This window comes from Antrostomus carolinensis, unplaced genomic scaffold (assembly GCF_000700745.2).
Source record: "Antrostomus carolinensis isolate BGI_N321 unplaced genomic scaffold, ASM70074v2 scaffold12819, whole genome shotgun sequence".
Classification (NCBI taxonomy): Eukaryota; Metazoa; Chordata; class Aves; order Caprimulgiformes; family Caprimulgidae; genus Antrostomus; species Antrostomus carolinensis.
Genome location: NW_010336466.1, coordinates 17,069 through 33,381, shown reverse-complemented (window position 1 = coordinate 33,381; position 16,313 = coordinate 17,069). Strand labels below are relative to the sequence as shown.

The window sequence follows — 16,313 nt, the reverse complement described above, 5'->3', positions numbered from 1 at the left end:
GGGAAAGAGCGAGAGACTTGGGTTTGTTTTTTGACTATGCATCCCAGTAGTGATGCTCTGCTACCTTACTGTGAAAAGTGCCTGCCATTTTTATCTGGATTACTAAAGCTATTCTAATAGATAGGAAGATGTGGAGATGAGGAGAGTCATTTGTGTTTATGCACATAAAAAAATATCTATGGCTGACAAGGGAACTAGGATAGAAAAAATGGTCTTTTGAAATACACATCTCTCCCACAGTACATTGGCCTCCCTGGATTGCAGCGGTTGCTTTTGAAGAAGAACATGCAATGTACTATAACGTACTCACTCCTGAAGTAGTGTGTGTTGTTTATATAAGGCACTAATTTTTTACTGCTGTGACTTGGCACCATCATGTGGCCACTTTGAGTTTGCTCAATTTAAGTAACAATTTACATAGAAAAACGTTTGCACTTAGTTAATTAGAATTTACAAATTATTTTAATCTATTTTAGGAGATGGTATATATCTTAAATATATGGTCACTAAATTCTGAATGCATTGTCTTCCAATTGTCCTTTTTTCCCCCCACCAAATCTGTGTTCATTTAATCATAGTTTTCCTCATCATCTTTAAATCAGTTGTTAGGCTACAAAAGTTAAAGACATTTTCAGTGCTTGGTCTTGGTCCAAACTTTACCAACAGTGTAGCAAAATTAGTACCACATGATAGACAACTAGCCTCTTCCTCGCTACAAGAGCTTTGGAAATTATTTGCAGAATAAAACAGGTCAGTATTTTCTGTTTTATATCAGAAATCCCAAAGATTTTAGAATTTCAGTAAATCTCACATGCATATTGTTTAAGTAGTTTGATCCAAACAGGTAGTGTACTTACCAGGACAAGCTGAGTTAGTCAGGTATTCCTTTTGCAAAGTTTCAGGGTCAAAATCAGAAGTAAGATATCATGCAATGTAAATTTGTATTGTGATACGTTTGCATAATGATTTTAGGTAGATGTAACAAAGTTTTACCAAGTGTTGGTATATAAAAGGGACAGAGATACAAAACTCCATACATTCAGGTTGCTTATACAGAGGCACAACTTTATGCTCACGAGACGAAGGATTGCTATCATTTACTTCAGAGCAGAATAATGAGAAACAGCAGTGCAATTTATTGCAATATATTTTCAGTATTTTTAAAAAAATATATACTTCTAGAGTACTTTCAACAATGAAATACAATTCTTCATCTTTTTGAGTATAATAATGCTATTTGCTTCTGTCATTTTTTATGATAAAATACATAGTTTCAGCTGAAATACTGCATTGTTATTCTTTAAAATATGTACAAGTTATATACAAATACAAAATTACATTACAAATCTTCTAATTGCAGTGAAAAATAATCTAAATATTTCGCAATAATTTGTACACCCAGATAGGTGCACTGTTTCTAAATAGACTGCAATAAAATCAAATTCAGTTTTTCAGATTCCTCAGGCTGAGGCAATGCCCACTTCTTCTTTACATACTGAATGTCTATCTGTCCAGACTCTTTGGCCAGCGCAATGCCTAACAATCCATTTGTTTTTCCTGGTTCTCCCAGTAAAGCCATAGTTACAACACTGAAATCAAAAGAACAGAGGAGTATTTTTTAATTGAGGCAAAATTAATAGAAATTAGTGTTTTCAAACATGTTTTTAGCAGGTTAGTTATAGTTAACTAAATTATTCCTTTTTTCTGCTCACCACAGTGTAATATTTCTCACTACTTCAAGTCCCAGCATATTCTTTAGCTCATCATCAGCTGCAATAATTTAATGTAAATCTAACAGGTGATTCCTCTGTTCACAAATTCCATCATTAATTTCTAATCATGACTTAAAAATTATTTCAAACTTGTAAAAATAAACTATGTTTTACGGTATTTTTCAGTACAGTATCACAACTTTAAAAGTTATATTATTTTCTCCCAAAACTAGCAGCACTTTTCTATAATTTACAAGGCTACAAGGAAAAACTTAGTTAGAGGGATAAACACCAAGCCTAACTCAAGCCTAGGGAAGACAGAGTCTCCCAGTAGGGCTCCCGTCAGGGAGGAAAGAGAATCCTCAAGACCATAAAACTCAAAGGCTGAATTAATCTGCTTTTCTGCATCAATCTACAGGACACCCGGGTCTCTACACTGACTACAGGAACAGTATTGTGAGGCTATCCGATGTTAGTCTTGGTGAATACATGCTAGCCAAAAACATTCTTGTTTACTTTGCAAGAATGAACACAATTATTTCTTTAAATTGGTAATGATACTATATCTAACATTCTGTGATTCTGTGATATATAGGTATTTTAAAATGTTGCCCAACATCTTGCCTATTTTAGGGGTTGATTGTGATCCAGCAAAGCTGTCTTTGAACTTAAACAGTCCAGCAATCTCGTTGGAAACAAAGATTTTCTCTTCATATAAACAGTAACTGCTCCATGTACAGACATCTGTATCAACTGATAACATTATACCTGGTTTTTATTTATACTAATAATATTTCTCCTTTATCGCACTGTATAAAGTAATAAGTAAATAAGGATAAACTAAAATTTAGTTTGCCATAGTCTCTTTCTACATCTTTAACAGTTTAAAAAATATAGTTAGGAAAGCAAATCCTAATTAACATTTAATGTCAAGCAAAAAACTCCATTCAAACTGTAATCAAAATGTAGATGATAATAATTTTAATATTTTGTTAAAAAGAAAGTAACGTAATGTACTTACTTCGCTAATTGAATAGTCTGCTTTGCCACAGGCAACAAATCATTTTCCAGAAGATCCCAAATGTAAATACTAGATGATGCATCCAGGACAAAAAACACAGCGGGTCTCGTTAAAGCCCACTGCAGGGCAATAATTGGCCGGCCATTTGTGCTGTCATTCCACTGCATGAGGGGATACTCTGATGTCATTTGGTGTAATCTAATACTTCCATCTGAACAGCCAACCTATATCAAAGTCAAAAAGAAAATATTTCCTGGGAACAGAACATACTAAACAAGATAAAAACTGTGATTCAATTCTTGAGAATATCAAGCATATAAACAAAATTAGTAATCTGACTCAAGTGTCACATACCTCTCATATCTCATTCTATGGACCATCTGGATTTTACTTTTTAATGTAATTTTGAGTTCAAAAGCAGTAACTCCACACTGAGCATACTAGAATAATCTAATCCACTAATCCTGGGTTGAAGTCCTAATTCCCTATTAAAAAAAAAGTTCTCAAACTATCAACTTCACAAACACTATGAGCCAGCACAACTTGACAGGAGTCTGAACTGGGGTGAGGTCAGAGCCTAGAGACCAATTCAGACGGCTACTTAGTGAGACATGTAATCTGCAAAACCAAGAATAGCTTTCAGTAGGACAGGTAGTGCTTAACAGTACAATAATATTAAACTGATTTATAAAGAACAACTAAATCCAAAGACAGACAGATACCACTGCTTCCAGATATCTTCCTATAACCTTTGTCTTGCCTAGTACAACATTTACAAGTTTGCTCTAATCCAGGTACAAAATAAACTATTTTGTGAAAACAGAAAATAACTTATTCTTACTACCCTGGGCCATCTCTACGTCTGGAAGACTTCCTAGAATTTTTACAGTGACTCTGCAACCTGTGCTTATATTTAAAAGGACTCTGCCGATACAAACTTGTAGAAGTAGAAAATCCTACCAAAGTTAGATTCAACTTGCACCGAATAAAATCTTTCACAAGGGAGACAAATAAAAACAGTGGGTGTGACAATGTGAAGTGCTGAGGGCAGATCTGAACACACCTGACCACAGGGTACACTGACAGACATACCCCAAGGGTACACCTGATGTGGAGAGGAAAAGAAAGGAAAGGGCGGAATGCCCAGAGTTGCCCCACAGACCTTTATTTCACAGCAATACAGATATTTTGTCTCCAAAATGATTATGTCCCTAGAGATGTAAGATAATAGTGAGAAACAGCTGAGGCTTCATTAACAGCCAAAGACCTGCTTGCAATGCTGAATTTCAGGAGGGAAAAAAAAAAAATAATAAAAAAAATAGAGTAAGTGATAAGGCTGAAGTCAGATTGCCATTCGTTTCCGTGAGCCAGACACTCCACCTTTTACATAAGCAAAGTCTGAACACCAGGACACAAGATTTGTTCTCACCCTTCGTGGTAGATTTGAATTAGTGAAGTAAATCAATTATCACATCTAGTTAAACATGTCAAATTAGAAAACCTCCCTCAGCAAGTAATTAAAAAAATGAAACTTGTATTATATTAAAGTGTTTTCCTACCAAAAATAGCGGCTTTCCAAAAGGGAAGAAGTCAATTGCGTTGATGCTTATTGATCTCAGTCCACTCTGCTGGGGTCTAAATAGCTTTGGAAGAACTTTTAAATCATTTCTAGTACCTTGACCTACCAGACCCTATGAACAATATAAAGAAAATGAATTAAACAAAACAAAATTTGCATTTTGTATTGCAAGAAGAGTTAAATAATTCACAGAGCAGCTACCTTAAAATAACCTTAATAGCTAAAAAATTTTAATAGCTAACATTTTAATAATGGCCTCAAATGATAAATTTTATACACAGTCTACTGGTAAAATGCCAAGTAAATGAGGTAGCTTCCAAAAAAAACCCCAACAAAAGAACAATGAGATTAATTTCAGAACGTTACTCACAATGTTTGTTCCAACAATGAAATGATTAGGATTAGAAGACAGAAATTTAATAGTCAGTGTCTGGGGCATTCTCTGGCGTACATCCTTTGGGAAAAGGCTAGGAAAAACATGAAGGTAAAAGATGATATAAATACAGGAAGTTGTTTCCTAAAGCTATGCAAGTGCATAAAGAAACTCTTGATCTAAAATGTCTATGACTAGCTCTAGGAGGAAGTGTATATTAAAAAACCCAAACAACTAATGAAAATATTATTAAATATAACTTACATAACCACAAATTAATAAAGTAAAGGAAAAATTAGCTTTGGGAGCTACACATATGAAATCTAAATATCCCTGTTTTCTTACCTGTTATTCAAGTCCATAGTAGAGCTATGTATTAACTTCACTTTCCCTCCAGGAATTAAACCTAAAATTATATGAAATAATTACTGAAAATGATTTAAGTATTTTGCATTAAGAAAGTGCTGTCATAAAATTAAAACATAAGCTAAGAAGTAAAAAGATATTTCATAATTAAATTTCTTATTGCAAATATAGCCTTTGATATGTAAGAATCTTAACATCATTTAGATTTACTTCAGAATTCAAATCTGAAAAGCTGTAATCTTTGACAGAAATCAAAGAAAGAGGGCAGAGAAAGGGAAACATGTTTGTTTTAGTTTTACAGTATGCATGTAACTTCCTGTAATATCCCTCTATAAAACCCTATAAAAGCTAATGGTGAAAATGCACATTTATGTCACCTGGATCTTTGACAATGAATTATGGTAATGCGAGAGTGTAATAATGAAAAAAATGTAATAATAACAAATAATTCAAATCCTTCAAGGACAAGAATTTTTTGAAGAGGAAAAAAATGAATGCTGGCAGCAGCAAAACTGTGTTGACACACGTCCATAGCTTTAAAATATACCTCTCCACAGACATAATTCCCAATTTTAGCAGCTCAATATATACCCAGACATCACACACGAGCTTATAAATTAGAAAACTGATCAGAAATTCTAGTTTGTTAGCATTACTTCATTGCTTATATATGTATTTTAAAATGTATCAGGATTTTAATCACAGCCTCTTCCAGTTAGGTAAGTATGTAAGTCTAAATTTGTTCAAAGAACAAAAAAAATGTACTTTTCTTCATTCACATAGCTCAAAAAGGAATGAAAAAGGAATGGACTTTGTCCTTTACTTTTTTCATGAAAACTTTTTTTCTTACACTAAATTAAGTACCTTACCCCACCCCCACCAAAAAAAAAATCCTTTCAGGACAATTAGCATAATGGAGATATAGGCATCAACAGAAGCACTGTAACAGATTTGGTTAAAACTAAAGAAAGCAAAGGAGGACTGAGAAGGACATAGAATCTTATATTCTTTGGAAAAAAAAAAAAAAACCAAACCTGTTGAGAACACAGAAATCTGCTTTGACACTATAAGAAATATGGTTGACCAATAAAGAATTAGCAGATGAGATTTCAGATACGAGATTTCAGATAGCAGTGAAAATAACTCACATGAGATCTAACAAATAATTCCAACTATCAGGTATATGTCCTATTCAGGACAAATCTTTTCCTCAGTAATTTTGCCTTCTTCTAAACTATTTTTTGCCATCACTGACTCTTCCTCTCTCTTCTAACTTCATAAACTCAAAACTCAAGCATTTCATTCCACCTCTAATGTACAGTACTCACCTAAATCAGTTTGTGAACCAGCTAAATCCACTTTTTGTAACTCAACAACTACCTGTAAAGTCAATATTTAACATTAATAAGCAATAGATATTTACTAGACTTTAAAGTTTTTTAACTAGTTGTAATAATATATGACATAATTCTAAAGGAACATTTCGGTAGGTCTAACATTATTATAATGATTACAGGAAGAACCCCTGTCAATGTCTGCAATGCTAAAAATAGCTTCACACGCCTGCTGGACGTTCCCTGCTGGAAAGCAGAACATGGGAAGCTACATTCTACGCTTCATTGCTAGTTGGCATCTTGTTGGTTTGGTCAGTCACAAAGAAACCACCTTAAACTCCCAAATAAGGAATTGTAACACATTTTCTTTGCTTTTCACTATTCATGAAACAGAAAGCATAGATAATTTGGCCTGAATCTGTTGCTACTAAAGTTACTTAGAGCTTTAAAGGACTTAACTAGTGATACAGAAGGGAAATACTTTTATCCCCTTATTATTCACTGAGCCATTCAGTTCCTCAAGCCAAGATCAATTCATATGCAAACAGGTTCATTTTTGCATGAGGAAAAGACTGAAAACATCTGACAGAAAGAAGAGTTGTCAGAACTGTAATTAAGAGGAACAGACCTGGGGCTTACCTGGCTGTCATATTTTAGGCAGGGTAATCTTAGCCACAGATTTTCACATTTTGCCTCCTGAACATTCATTTTATATAAATTATGAATGTCATTTTTCACATACATTTAGTACAGTCTCTGACACCACTGTGATTCAAATAAAATGAAGTAGGTGGGAGAAAGAGGACTGAGGTCTATTATTTAATTAACATAAATATGGGAATATATTCCTATGAAGTAGAACTACTGATTGCCTGTTTTCATGAATTCATGTACCTAATAGTTTTGCCTAAGGATAACATCATGGCATTAGGGAGTCATGTCAAAAATTTCAAGGAGAATTCCAACAGAATGGCTAGTGTTGCTGTACTTTTCAGGGAATAAATTCTCATTTGGGCTACTACATATGTAATAGTATTTTATTAATCCAACATGTGATGTTCTCTCTTTCATACATATATTACTCACCCACATATTGAGGATTCCATTCTCATCCATTGAAGCTATCTGGAATGGAGGGCTTGACATTTCTATGGAAGGAATAATAACAATTTATATTCATACATAGACCTTCATTGTGAACAGTATCACAGGATTTTAAACACTTCCTCGGTTAATACATTCTCTGAAACTTTTATGATCCTCTCAGCTGCATAATAAGGGAAAACGCCCTAACTACCAAAAAAGAAAAAGGCATGAAACTAGTATGTTCAGTTTGTCCTACCAGATAGGCAGATGTTCTCTGTCTGCATCTTTTAAAATGTCTGGATTCTGTGTGGACTTTGGAACAGAACATAAAGTGCAATAGATTAAATCTTATAAAACCTGTAATACACAACACATTTCTTTAGACTACTGTGTATTTCAAAGTTAAAATCTGCAATGGAAGCGATAATATCTCCTCTAGCACACTGCCTGAGAAATTGGGGGCATGAGGATTAAAGTTTCTTTGCAAAGGCTGATCATAAAAAAAATAGGCAAAAGGCACAGGAAGAACCACCAAGTACAGTCACATATTTTAAGTGTTTTCAGATATAAGGAAGTTGCTCCACTTTTTTAGGTAGGGGTTTTTTTGGACATTATAGGAGCACTAAGACTTCTCTAAAGGCAACCTGATTTCTTTAAAGACATTACTACAAAATCAGTAATACTTCTCTAAAGTTCTTGAGTGATAACTTGTTTTATCACGGAAGAACAAAATATTGTCTTGAAAAACATTATAACAACCATGCACCCACATCTGATGTGAAACTGCACTGAATGAAGATTACATAAAAATAAGAAGATAAACATGGATGTTGTATGCAATTGATACCACAGTCAACTTAAGAGGCAGAATAGAATTATAAACTGGATTTTGGCTGTGCTGTATTTGTTTCACTGGAAACCTAAAGAAAGACTCAGACATACTGATGCTTTGAAGAGCAGCTTACATACCCTCCTGATAAGAGAGGCTTGAGAGCCCATAATTCTGATCAGTGTAGAGAGAGGTTGAGACAGGTTCCACAGCTAATATAGGAGAGGTGTGGGTTACCGAGTTTAGAATGCCATCTGTAATTAAGGATAACAAAATGTAAACACTATATTATTTTCAACACAAACAACAACAAAACCCTAATCACTTTTCGGCTTATGGGAGAGAAGAAAGAATAGCAAATAACAACTTCATAAAGAATTACTTTATAAAAGTCTCAAAAACAATACTGCAAACTGTTTTCTAAATTAACAAGATATTATTAGATAAATCAATATTTCACCATTTGTATTTATTTCTTATTTTCTAAATAACTTCTGCACCATTTATGCCACCATGTACGAGACGTTTCATTAAAATCTGCCATCTCAGGGTTACCATGAAAAGAATTATGTTAATTTCAAGCTCCATAAATAATAAAGGTAGACATAAATCACTGCTTGCTATAGAAAAGACAAAATTGAAGAAAAATTACTCCTACAGAGTATTATTTAATAAAAAGTAACTGTGTTGAAACAAACAATTCACCACAAGAAAATATGTATTTACCCTTCAGTAACATTTTAAAATAAATGTATATTTAGTTATTTCAATATGAATTATTTGTCAGATACTCTTGATTTATGGATGTGCTCTGTGCACTGAACTTAACCTCATTTAAGGCTAAAGGCATAAAGCTTCCTAAGTATACAGTATTAAAAAATATTTGCTTACATAAGCAACTTCATGAAACTGTATACATATGTTTGACTATTAGCCCACTGTGCAACACAAGATCAAGTATCCACTAAAAAAAAAATTAAGTCTATCAACAACCAACTAATATGTACTTTAAGATGACTAATGGAGTTAGATACACTTGTGAACAAAAGAGGATTTTATGCATGTGAGGTTGTTTTTCGAAAAAATAATATCTCAGTGTAAGTTAAATGGTAGTACCTGCACACAAAAAAAGGAAAAATATATAAAGAAGGAGTTATTTTGCAATAATAAATTTATTTTTAAAATATTGCTGTGTATTATTTTTCACTCTAGGGTACAATACAGTGTGAAGAAAAATGCCACCAATTTATAATTAAGATTGAGACAAAATAAGGGTCAAACTGCTGGTATTATACCTCATTCCCAATCTCTCAACATACAACCAGATACACTGAAAATGTCAATAAGATTAATGACTTGCTCCTATATTTAAATTTGTAATGACAAACATTGGTAATAGGCATAAAGATCCACACATTTCCATCAGATTCATAAAATTTTAAGGATTTCATACACCGATTCAAATGCAGAGTGAAGTGCTTTGGATTGCATCTTCTAGTATGTCAGTTACATGCCCTAAAGAAAATTCTGTAACTTTTGAATTTGTCATCCATGGATTACAAGAAAATCTGCAAAAGCCTACGTTATTTTGATCATACACAAAGTGAACAGAAGTGTAGAAAAAAAGAGAAATGAAATGACAAGAATGTGTCAAAGGATGAAAGGTCACCCACAAGCACTTCTGAAAAGTAAAGTTCCTTCTGGCTTCCCAATACATATGGAAAACTAATTTAGGCCACATCTAAACAATGTGACACATTAATTCCACATTGCATGGAAAGGGCTTGCTGTAGGTCCTAACTGGCCCCAGTGCTAGAGGTTTTGCTTATGTGACCAGCTGGATGACATGGAAGATATATGTCCAGGTTTTACTCCAACATGCAATTGATACAGTTCTAGAGATATCGAACCAGAGAGCTTTTGGGCCCCAAAGTTTAGTCACAGTTTCAGAATCCCTTCAACAAAAGACTAAAAGTAACTGACTGCTGACTATGGAACTTAGAATTCACCTTACTCCAGTATATAGATCACCTCTGACATTTAGCCTTTGTATGCTACTTGGTTCCAACGATGCGATCCCCAAATATGCTGAACCAATAGTATCATAAAAAGACAGTCACATATGTAATGAAAATATGAGAATTTCCCAGATCTTACATTGCTACAATAATTGATAAATTGGCAATTAAAAACCCACAATCCTGACTCAACTTTTAGTGTATCTAGATAGAATGCATGTGTGATCAATGGCTGTGTTGGCTGCTAGCCGAGGGCTAGCCGAGTGAAACTATCACATTTACACAAGTGGAATTTTAGAAATGTGCAAGGGTGAGATTCAGACCAAAGATTAAGACACTTAAAATAGTACCTGCATGTCAGATAGCTCTATAATATCTAAGTGAACTAAACCTAATCAATACCATCAATCCTGCTAACCATATACAGATATCTTACAAATATTAGTAGTGGAACTGTTTCACTGCCCACAGAATTACTAATCAGAATGCATAGATACTAACCAGTGGAAAACGTTGGGACTCTAAATGTCCAGTCAGTTTCACTGATCACCATATGAGGGTGCATTCTTGAGTCTTCTCGAAGATCCCACACCAACAATGAACCATCTATTGTACCAGCGAAAACTAATGCTGTTTTATTGGGACTAAAGCAGCAACACGTCACCTGTTAAGCAAAAAAAATATGCATGGTTGTTATTATGATAAAGGCCAAAGATTTGATAAGGCAGAAATATGTTTGTTCTTTCTAGGCATACAAATCCAGAAAAGAGATTACAGATGTTTGCAGCAGGACAATTTATTTAAAAGGGAAGTAAGATACAAGACTTTCAGAATGCCTCCCCTTTTCAAGACAATTGTGTAACCTGCATCTACTGCCACAAAGCTGAAGGGAGTGATTCAAACTGTATGACAGTGATGGGTAGAGAGAAGTCCTGACTACATCTGAACCAGGTGTTTTACTTCCTTTCACTCTTCAACCATGAAGTGGACTCACAATTAAAACAAAACAAACCACCATGACCATCATTAGTCATCACTATCACTAGTACCGGAGCACAAAATAGAATGACAATAGTGTTTTGCTCACTAGGCTCAAATGTGTTTCTCAAAAGATGACATATCTTGCAGCAAGACAAGAAAACAAAATACACATCATAAAACCTTTTATTCAATGGGCAAATATAAAATGTCATTAAAACATACCTCTGAGTCACATATTAAAACTTTCTGAGGACTGGAGGGCTGCCAGATGTTCCAAATGCATATGATGCTCTTTCTGTTCAGTAAACCAACATCTGCCTTTTCAGGTAATCCATGAACAGAAAGTAGTGTCTGCCTCTGAACTTGAGAGACATACAGGCAGGATATTTTTCGGTCTAAACCATTAAAAAAAAAGAAATCAAGAAAAAAAAAAAGCAATAAATAAAAAAGTAAACTCACTGCAGATGAAAAAGCATATTTAGCTGCTATAGCAACAACCAAAGAAGCTAAGACGTAATTATGAAGAATATTTCTATTAAAAGTGTGTTGCTTTTGACGCTATAAAAGAAAAAAAGAGGGACTAGAGAAAGAATCCAAAAATTTAGAAGTAATCAGAATGCAAAAGGGAAGACAGCCAGGAAGTTAATAGAATCATTATTCTGGGAATAAGCAAGCCAATCTGATCTCATGTCAGTTTATATACTGAAAATTAAGCTAAGTATGAAACAGCAAACAGTACAGGCCAGGCTTTTTCCGGTTCATCTCATGTGTTTGAGTTAGAATACATATGGTTTTGTGTTATAATAAACCTGTCTTCTTAACATAATTACAGATACTTTATTGTTAATTTTTCTTTTCAGGTGAATATCTACTGTTGATACAGGGAAGATATAACTGCAGTTCAAATATATCAGGCTATATTCCCCATGTTCAATAACTGTGCTTTATTTGCAACTTTGGCCCTACTGTCAGCATAAAGAGCCTAAACAAAATTACACCCCTTGGGATGGCCCTTCAAAAACAGGGACATTACATCCAGGGCACCCCTATAGCATGCTAATCACTGGCTATACTTCTGCTTTCACAGCAGCTAGGATGCTTTGATGTTCCCTATGTGAAACAAATCTACACAGAGTTACAGCAAAATTAGCACAATTAAAAGAAAAGTGGGCTTTACATCATCTATATATCCTGATACGTGCTGTTTGCACTTCAGTCATGACAAAGAGCGTGGTATTTTGCATAAGGAAGAAGAGTTCACACTGTATACTAAAAGGTGTAGAATAAAGTTCCCTTACCATGGAGGAATGGCTGGTTAGTATTTAACTGGAAACAGCTGTCACTAATAGGCAGACTGGTTTGTCCAGATCTTAGTTTCCACTTGGGTTTTGTTGCAACTTGATCTTCCTCTAGCAAAACAGCAATCACCTTTCAAACATAATTACATTTATAGAAATAAAAGGGTCATGTTACCTTTCAGCTTTGCTATTTGTAGCTTTCTAAAGTACATGGATTAATTTAATAAACCTTTATCAACTTTCTTGTTAATTTTATATCTTTCCAAATACAGCTTTACAGACATAAAAGTTGCACAGCTCTGGTTCCATTCCTTTGCAGACAGATGAATCTCACTGATAATGAGTATTATTTAAGGAATTTATTTAAATTAGTCAGAACAAGTATTGTAAGTGATCTATCACATTATACTTATGCACACAACTCTGAAGGTATATTAAGCACATTAGTGTACCTGGCAGGCAGACCGGAGAAAATTTGCCAGTCTCTGTGAATCAATTTTAGGTGTTAGAGCTCCATTCACTGACATACCCTGGCTGTTTATGGGACCTAAGAAAGAACAAAAACCAAAACAAACTTGCAGCCTCAAAAGAGAATCAATTAAGAAAGCCATCAGAACAATGTAATTTTAAAGCAAGAGGAGAGTGGCAGGAATCAACTTCTCTTCAGCAGAAATAACAGTACTTAAGAACAAGATCTGTTAGGGAATTACATCTGCTGCCTACAGATGCAATCCAGAAGGAAGAAACTATTTCTGCCATATATTACCCACCCCCTCAACAAGGGGATTCAGAGTGCCTATAGGATTTTGCTATCAATGCAGCCTGCCACATTACAAATTCTAACAATTAATGGGTACAAGAGAAAATGTGCATGCATACAACCATAAATTAATAAGATTAAAATGTTCTTCACCTCCAGATACAAGGGCACTTTCTCCTGGATGCTGTGTCCATTTCTCCAATGTCTCAACTTCCTCAGTCTGAATGTCTCGCTCAAGATTGTCCTCATTACACTGAACATACGCCTAAAGTAGAAAGATAAAGTGATCAATATATGGATGACACAGCTAAGAATGACAGCACATAACTGAATAGAACGCAGTCATTTAAAAACTGATGTGCTCAACCTCTTCTGTTTGTAAGTTCAGACCTAAGCATACTGACACAGTGTTGCTATTTTGTGCGAGCCCATTTTCCCACATTTCACACAAGAGTGCTAGACCTACTGCAAAAAACCAGAATGTCTTACATGATGTGTAAACACTAAACCCAGCATACTTTGGGCAGTGAGCCACAGGCATACAGAAAGTCCTTTAGAAAATGGGGAAGGACATGAAAGAGTCCTCTTCTAACACAGAAATGTAAATGGCCTGTTTGGCCAAAACATTTTGATATCATTGCTTTATGGTAATTAAGGCTTAGAGATTAAAATTATTAATTTATTACTTTACTGTCCTATCAGCTTTAGTAACTTTATTTTTTTAAGGAAAATTATTTTCCAGAACAAGAATCAGCACTTTCAGGATTTAAATATTACCATATATTTGTTACCCACCTGCTTAGTGTTCATTTTACCAAAATTCCTGATATACATGTCGTACTCATTTACAGGAGGCAAATCCAATAAAGAAAAACTAACTGAGAAGTCGAGATCAATTAGTGGAAGAAGTTCTGAACTCCGTTTTCTTTAGAATGAATTACAAGAGAGAAACACAAAAATGGTTAAGACCAAGTATTTGGTATTCCAAAAGAAAAACAAACTGGTTTTGTACAGTATTAGAGATCTAACAATCCACTGATCTATGCAAATTGAAGCTGGACCAAAACTGACATATAAAAATGTATCAACAGAAGTACATATAACATTGTTATGAGTTCTCACTTAATGTTAAGCTGGGATAATTATCATATTTGAAAATGCAATCACAATTGCAAATGGCAAACTTATGTGGCTTATTATTAAACTCAAACTGTCAAAGCCCAGCATGATCACCTTGCCTAAGTATTCAAAACCTGTTCTGTGAAGTAAGAAATGAATGTTTCTTTCTTCCTATAGTTAGGATGGTGGCTAATTCTCCTAAACTTTTTATTAACTTACATCACCTGTATGTGTGGATGCTTTATAAAGATGATCTATAATATTCGGGTTTTGTTAGATTAATACAAATGTATTTTGAATGAACTCCACTGGTAATAAACTGCCTGAATTTGTACCTCTTTATGTCACCAGGGAAAGAAATAACAATAGCAGCAATCCTAAAATATATCTTCAATATGTATCCAAAATTAATTTATTGCCAATTCATAACCTGTGGACATGAATACTGACCTCTTCCCAAAAAGTAGGCCCCCAAAAACCATCAGTTACTGGACTACTGGACTTGATCTAATTTGTATAAAAATGACTACTCAATATTGAGGTAGACTACGTATTTTTCCACTCGTATTTTTTGTTTTGAATAAGATTAGCACATTGTACAGTATTTGAGATACTGGAATCACTTTGGCCTATGAAATGTCAAATCTTTCCATCTTCCTAAATTCCCTTGCTGGAATGATAAAAAAAAAAAACAACTCAACTGCTTTATCCAGCTTCCCTCAGTCCTTTTACTTTCTGCCTTCCTCAATTCTTAATTTTTTCACCTTTGTTCACAAATGAAACTATATTCTGATTCTTAATTGGAAAACAAGTCTACCTTCATATACTGTATCCCTCTGACAAGTAAAAAACCATTTATGTTATATTAAAACATTTGTGTGATATTATTTATCATCAACTACAAAGAGATTCCTTTCACTCCACTTGTATGGATGGGTGGATAATGAAAAGACAGTCACTCTTTGACACAATTCATACAACTATCTATCTCCTTTAATGTCATAAAACTGTTAAGATATTTTAAGAGTTAACAGCTTGAATTGCATACGGATGTCTGTTTACAAGTTAATTGCACGTTCTTGCTATAGTACAGATTCCTTAACAGTGACAATATTTTTGTAGTCCCCTTTCTCTCTCCTGCACTTTCAGGTTTTTTTTAATATACTTATATAAATATAACCCAGATACAATTATGGGTCTATAGCTATTCCATATCCAGTCTTACAGATGCACATTCCAGTTGCAGTTTCTTCTCAGTACGACAGTCTTTAAAAAGAGTAGAGCAACATGAGCTAGAATTTCTCCCCCAGTATTTTATGCTGGATTTTTCTTTATGCATAAGGACAATTTTCACATCTCCTTTTTGCTACTTAATGACATCTATCACATTTTCTTACCAACATTTTATTTTTACTTCTACTTCCCAATACACCACCTCTTCATAAACAATGTGGGCACCGATTGCTGAGATCGAACTCAAACATATGAAAGGTGCATCCTAGTGACAAATCTTGATGATACACGCAGACAAGTCCTCAAAATAAACTAACAAGCCTCATATTAATACACACAATTCTGAAGTGCAACAGCTTATATCATTAAATTCCATCAACCCTTTCTCTTTCCATGAAAATGCTACTTATCTTCACAGGCTATATACATCGTTAGTACACACACAAAGTTATATACACAGACGTAAGCAGTCATAATACACAATCAGTAGCGGCTGACAAACATTTCAGAAGGCAATTCCAGAGACATGCTTTCCTGAGTTTCCTAATCTGTCTCCACTGTCTAGAGAGAAAGCCTATAAAATGAACTTGCATAAAATTTGGGC

At 34.3% G+C, this 16,313-nt stretch overlaps 1 protein-coding gene across 1 annotated transcript in view; it reads right to left on the bottom strand.

Annotated features, from left to right (window-relative positions):
• Positions 1-1,129: 1,129 nt before the first annotated feature.
• Positions 1,130-16,313, bottom strand: part of DYNC2I1 (dynein 2 intermediate chain 1) — a 32,019-nt gene continuing 16,835 nt past the window's right edge. The window contains exons 13-26 of the mRNA XM_029086703.1: positions 14,153-14,282; positions 13,511-13,622; positions 13,050-13,144; positions 12,598-12,727; positions 11,522-11,694; positions 10,820-10,982; positions 8,441-8,554; positions 7,472-7,533; positions 6,380-6,431; positions 5,031-5,091; positions 4,683-4,779; positions 4,293-4,424; positions 2,734-2,957; positions 1,130-1,589 (exon numbers count right to left, since the gene is read on the bottom strand). Of these exons, the coding sequence (XP_028942536.1) occupies positions 1,418-1,589; positions 2,734-2,957; positions 4,293-4,424; positions 4,683-4,779; positions 5,031-5,091; positions 6,380-6,431; positions 7,472-7,533; positions 8,441-8,554; positions 10,820-10,982; positions 11,522-11,694; positions 12,598-12,727; positions 13,050-13,144; positions 13,511-13,622; positions 14,153-14,282 (1,717 nt within the window). The 3' untranslated portion in view covers positions 1,130-1,417. The remainder of the gene's footprint in view (positions 1,590-2,733; positions 2,958-4,292; positions 4,425-4,682; positions 4,780-5,030; positions 5,092-6,379; positions 6,432-7,471; positions 7,534-8,440; positions 8,555-10,819; positions 10,983-11,521; positions 11,695-12,597; positions 12,728-13,049; positions 13,145-13,510; positions 13,623-14,152; positions 14,283-16,313) is intronic.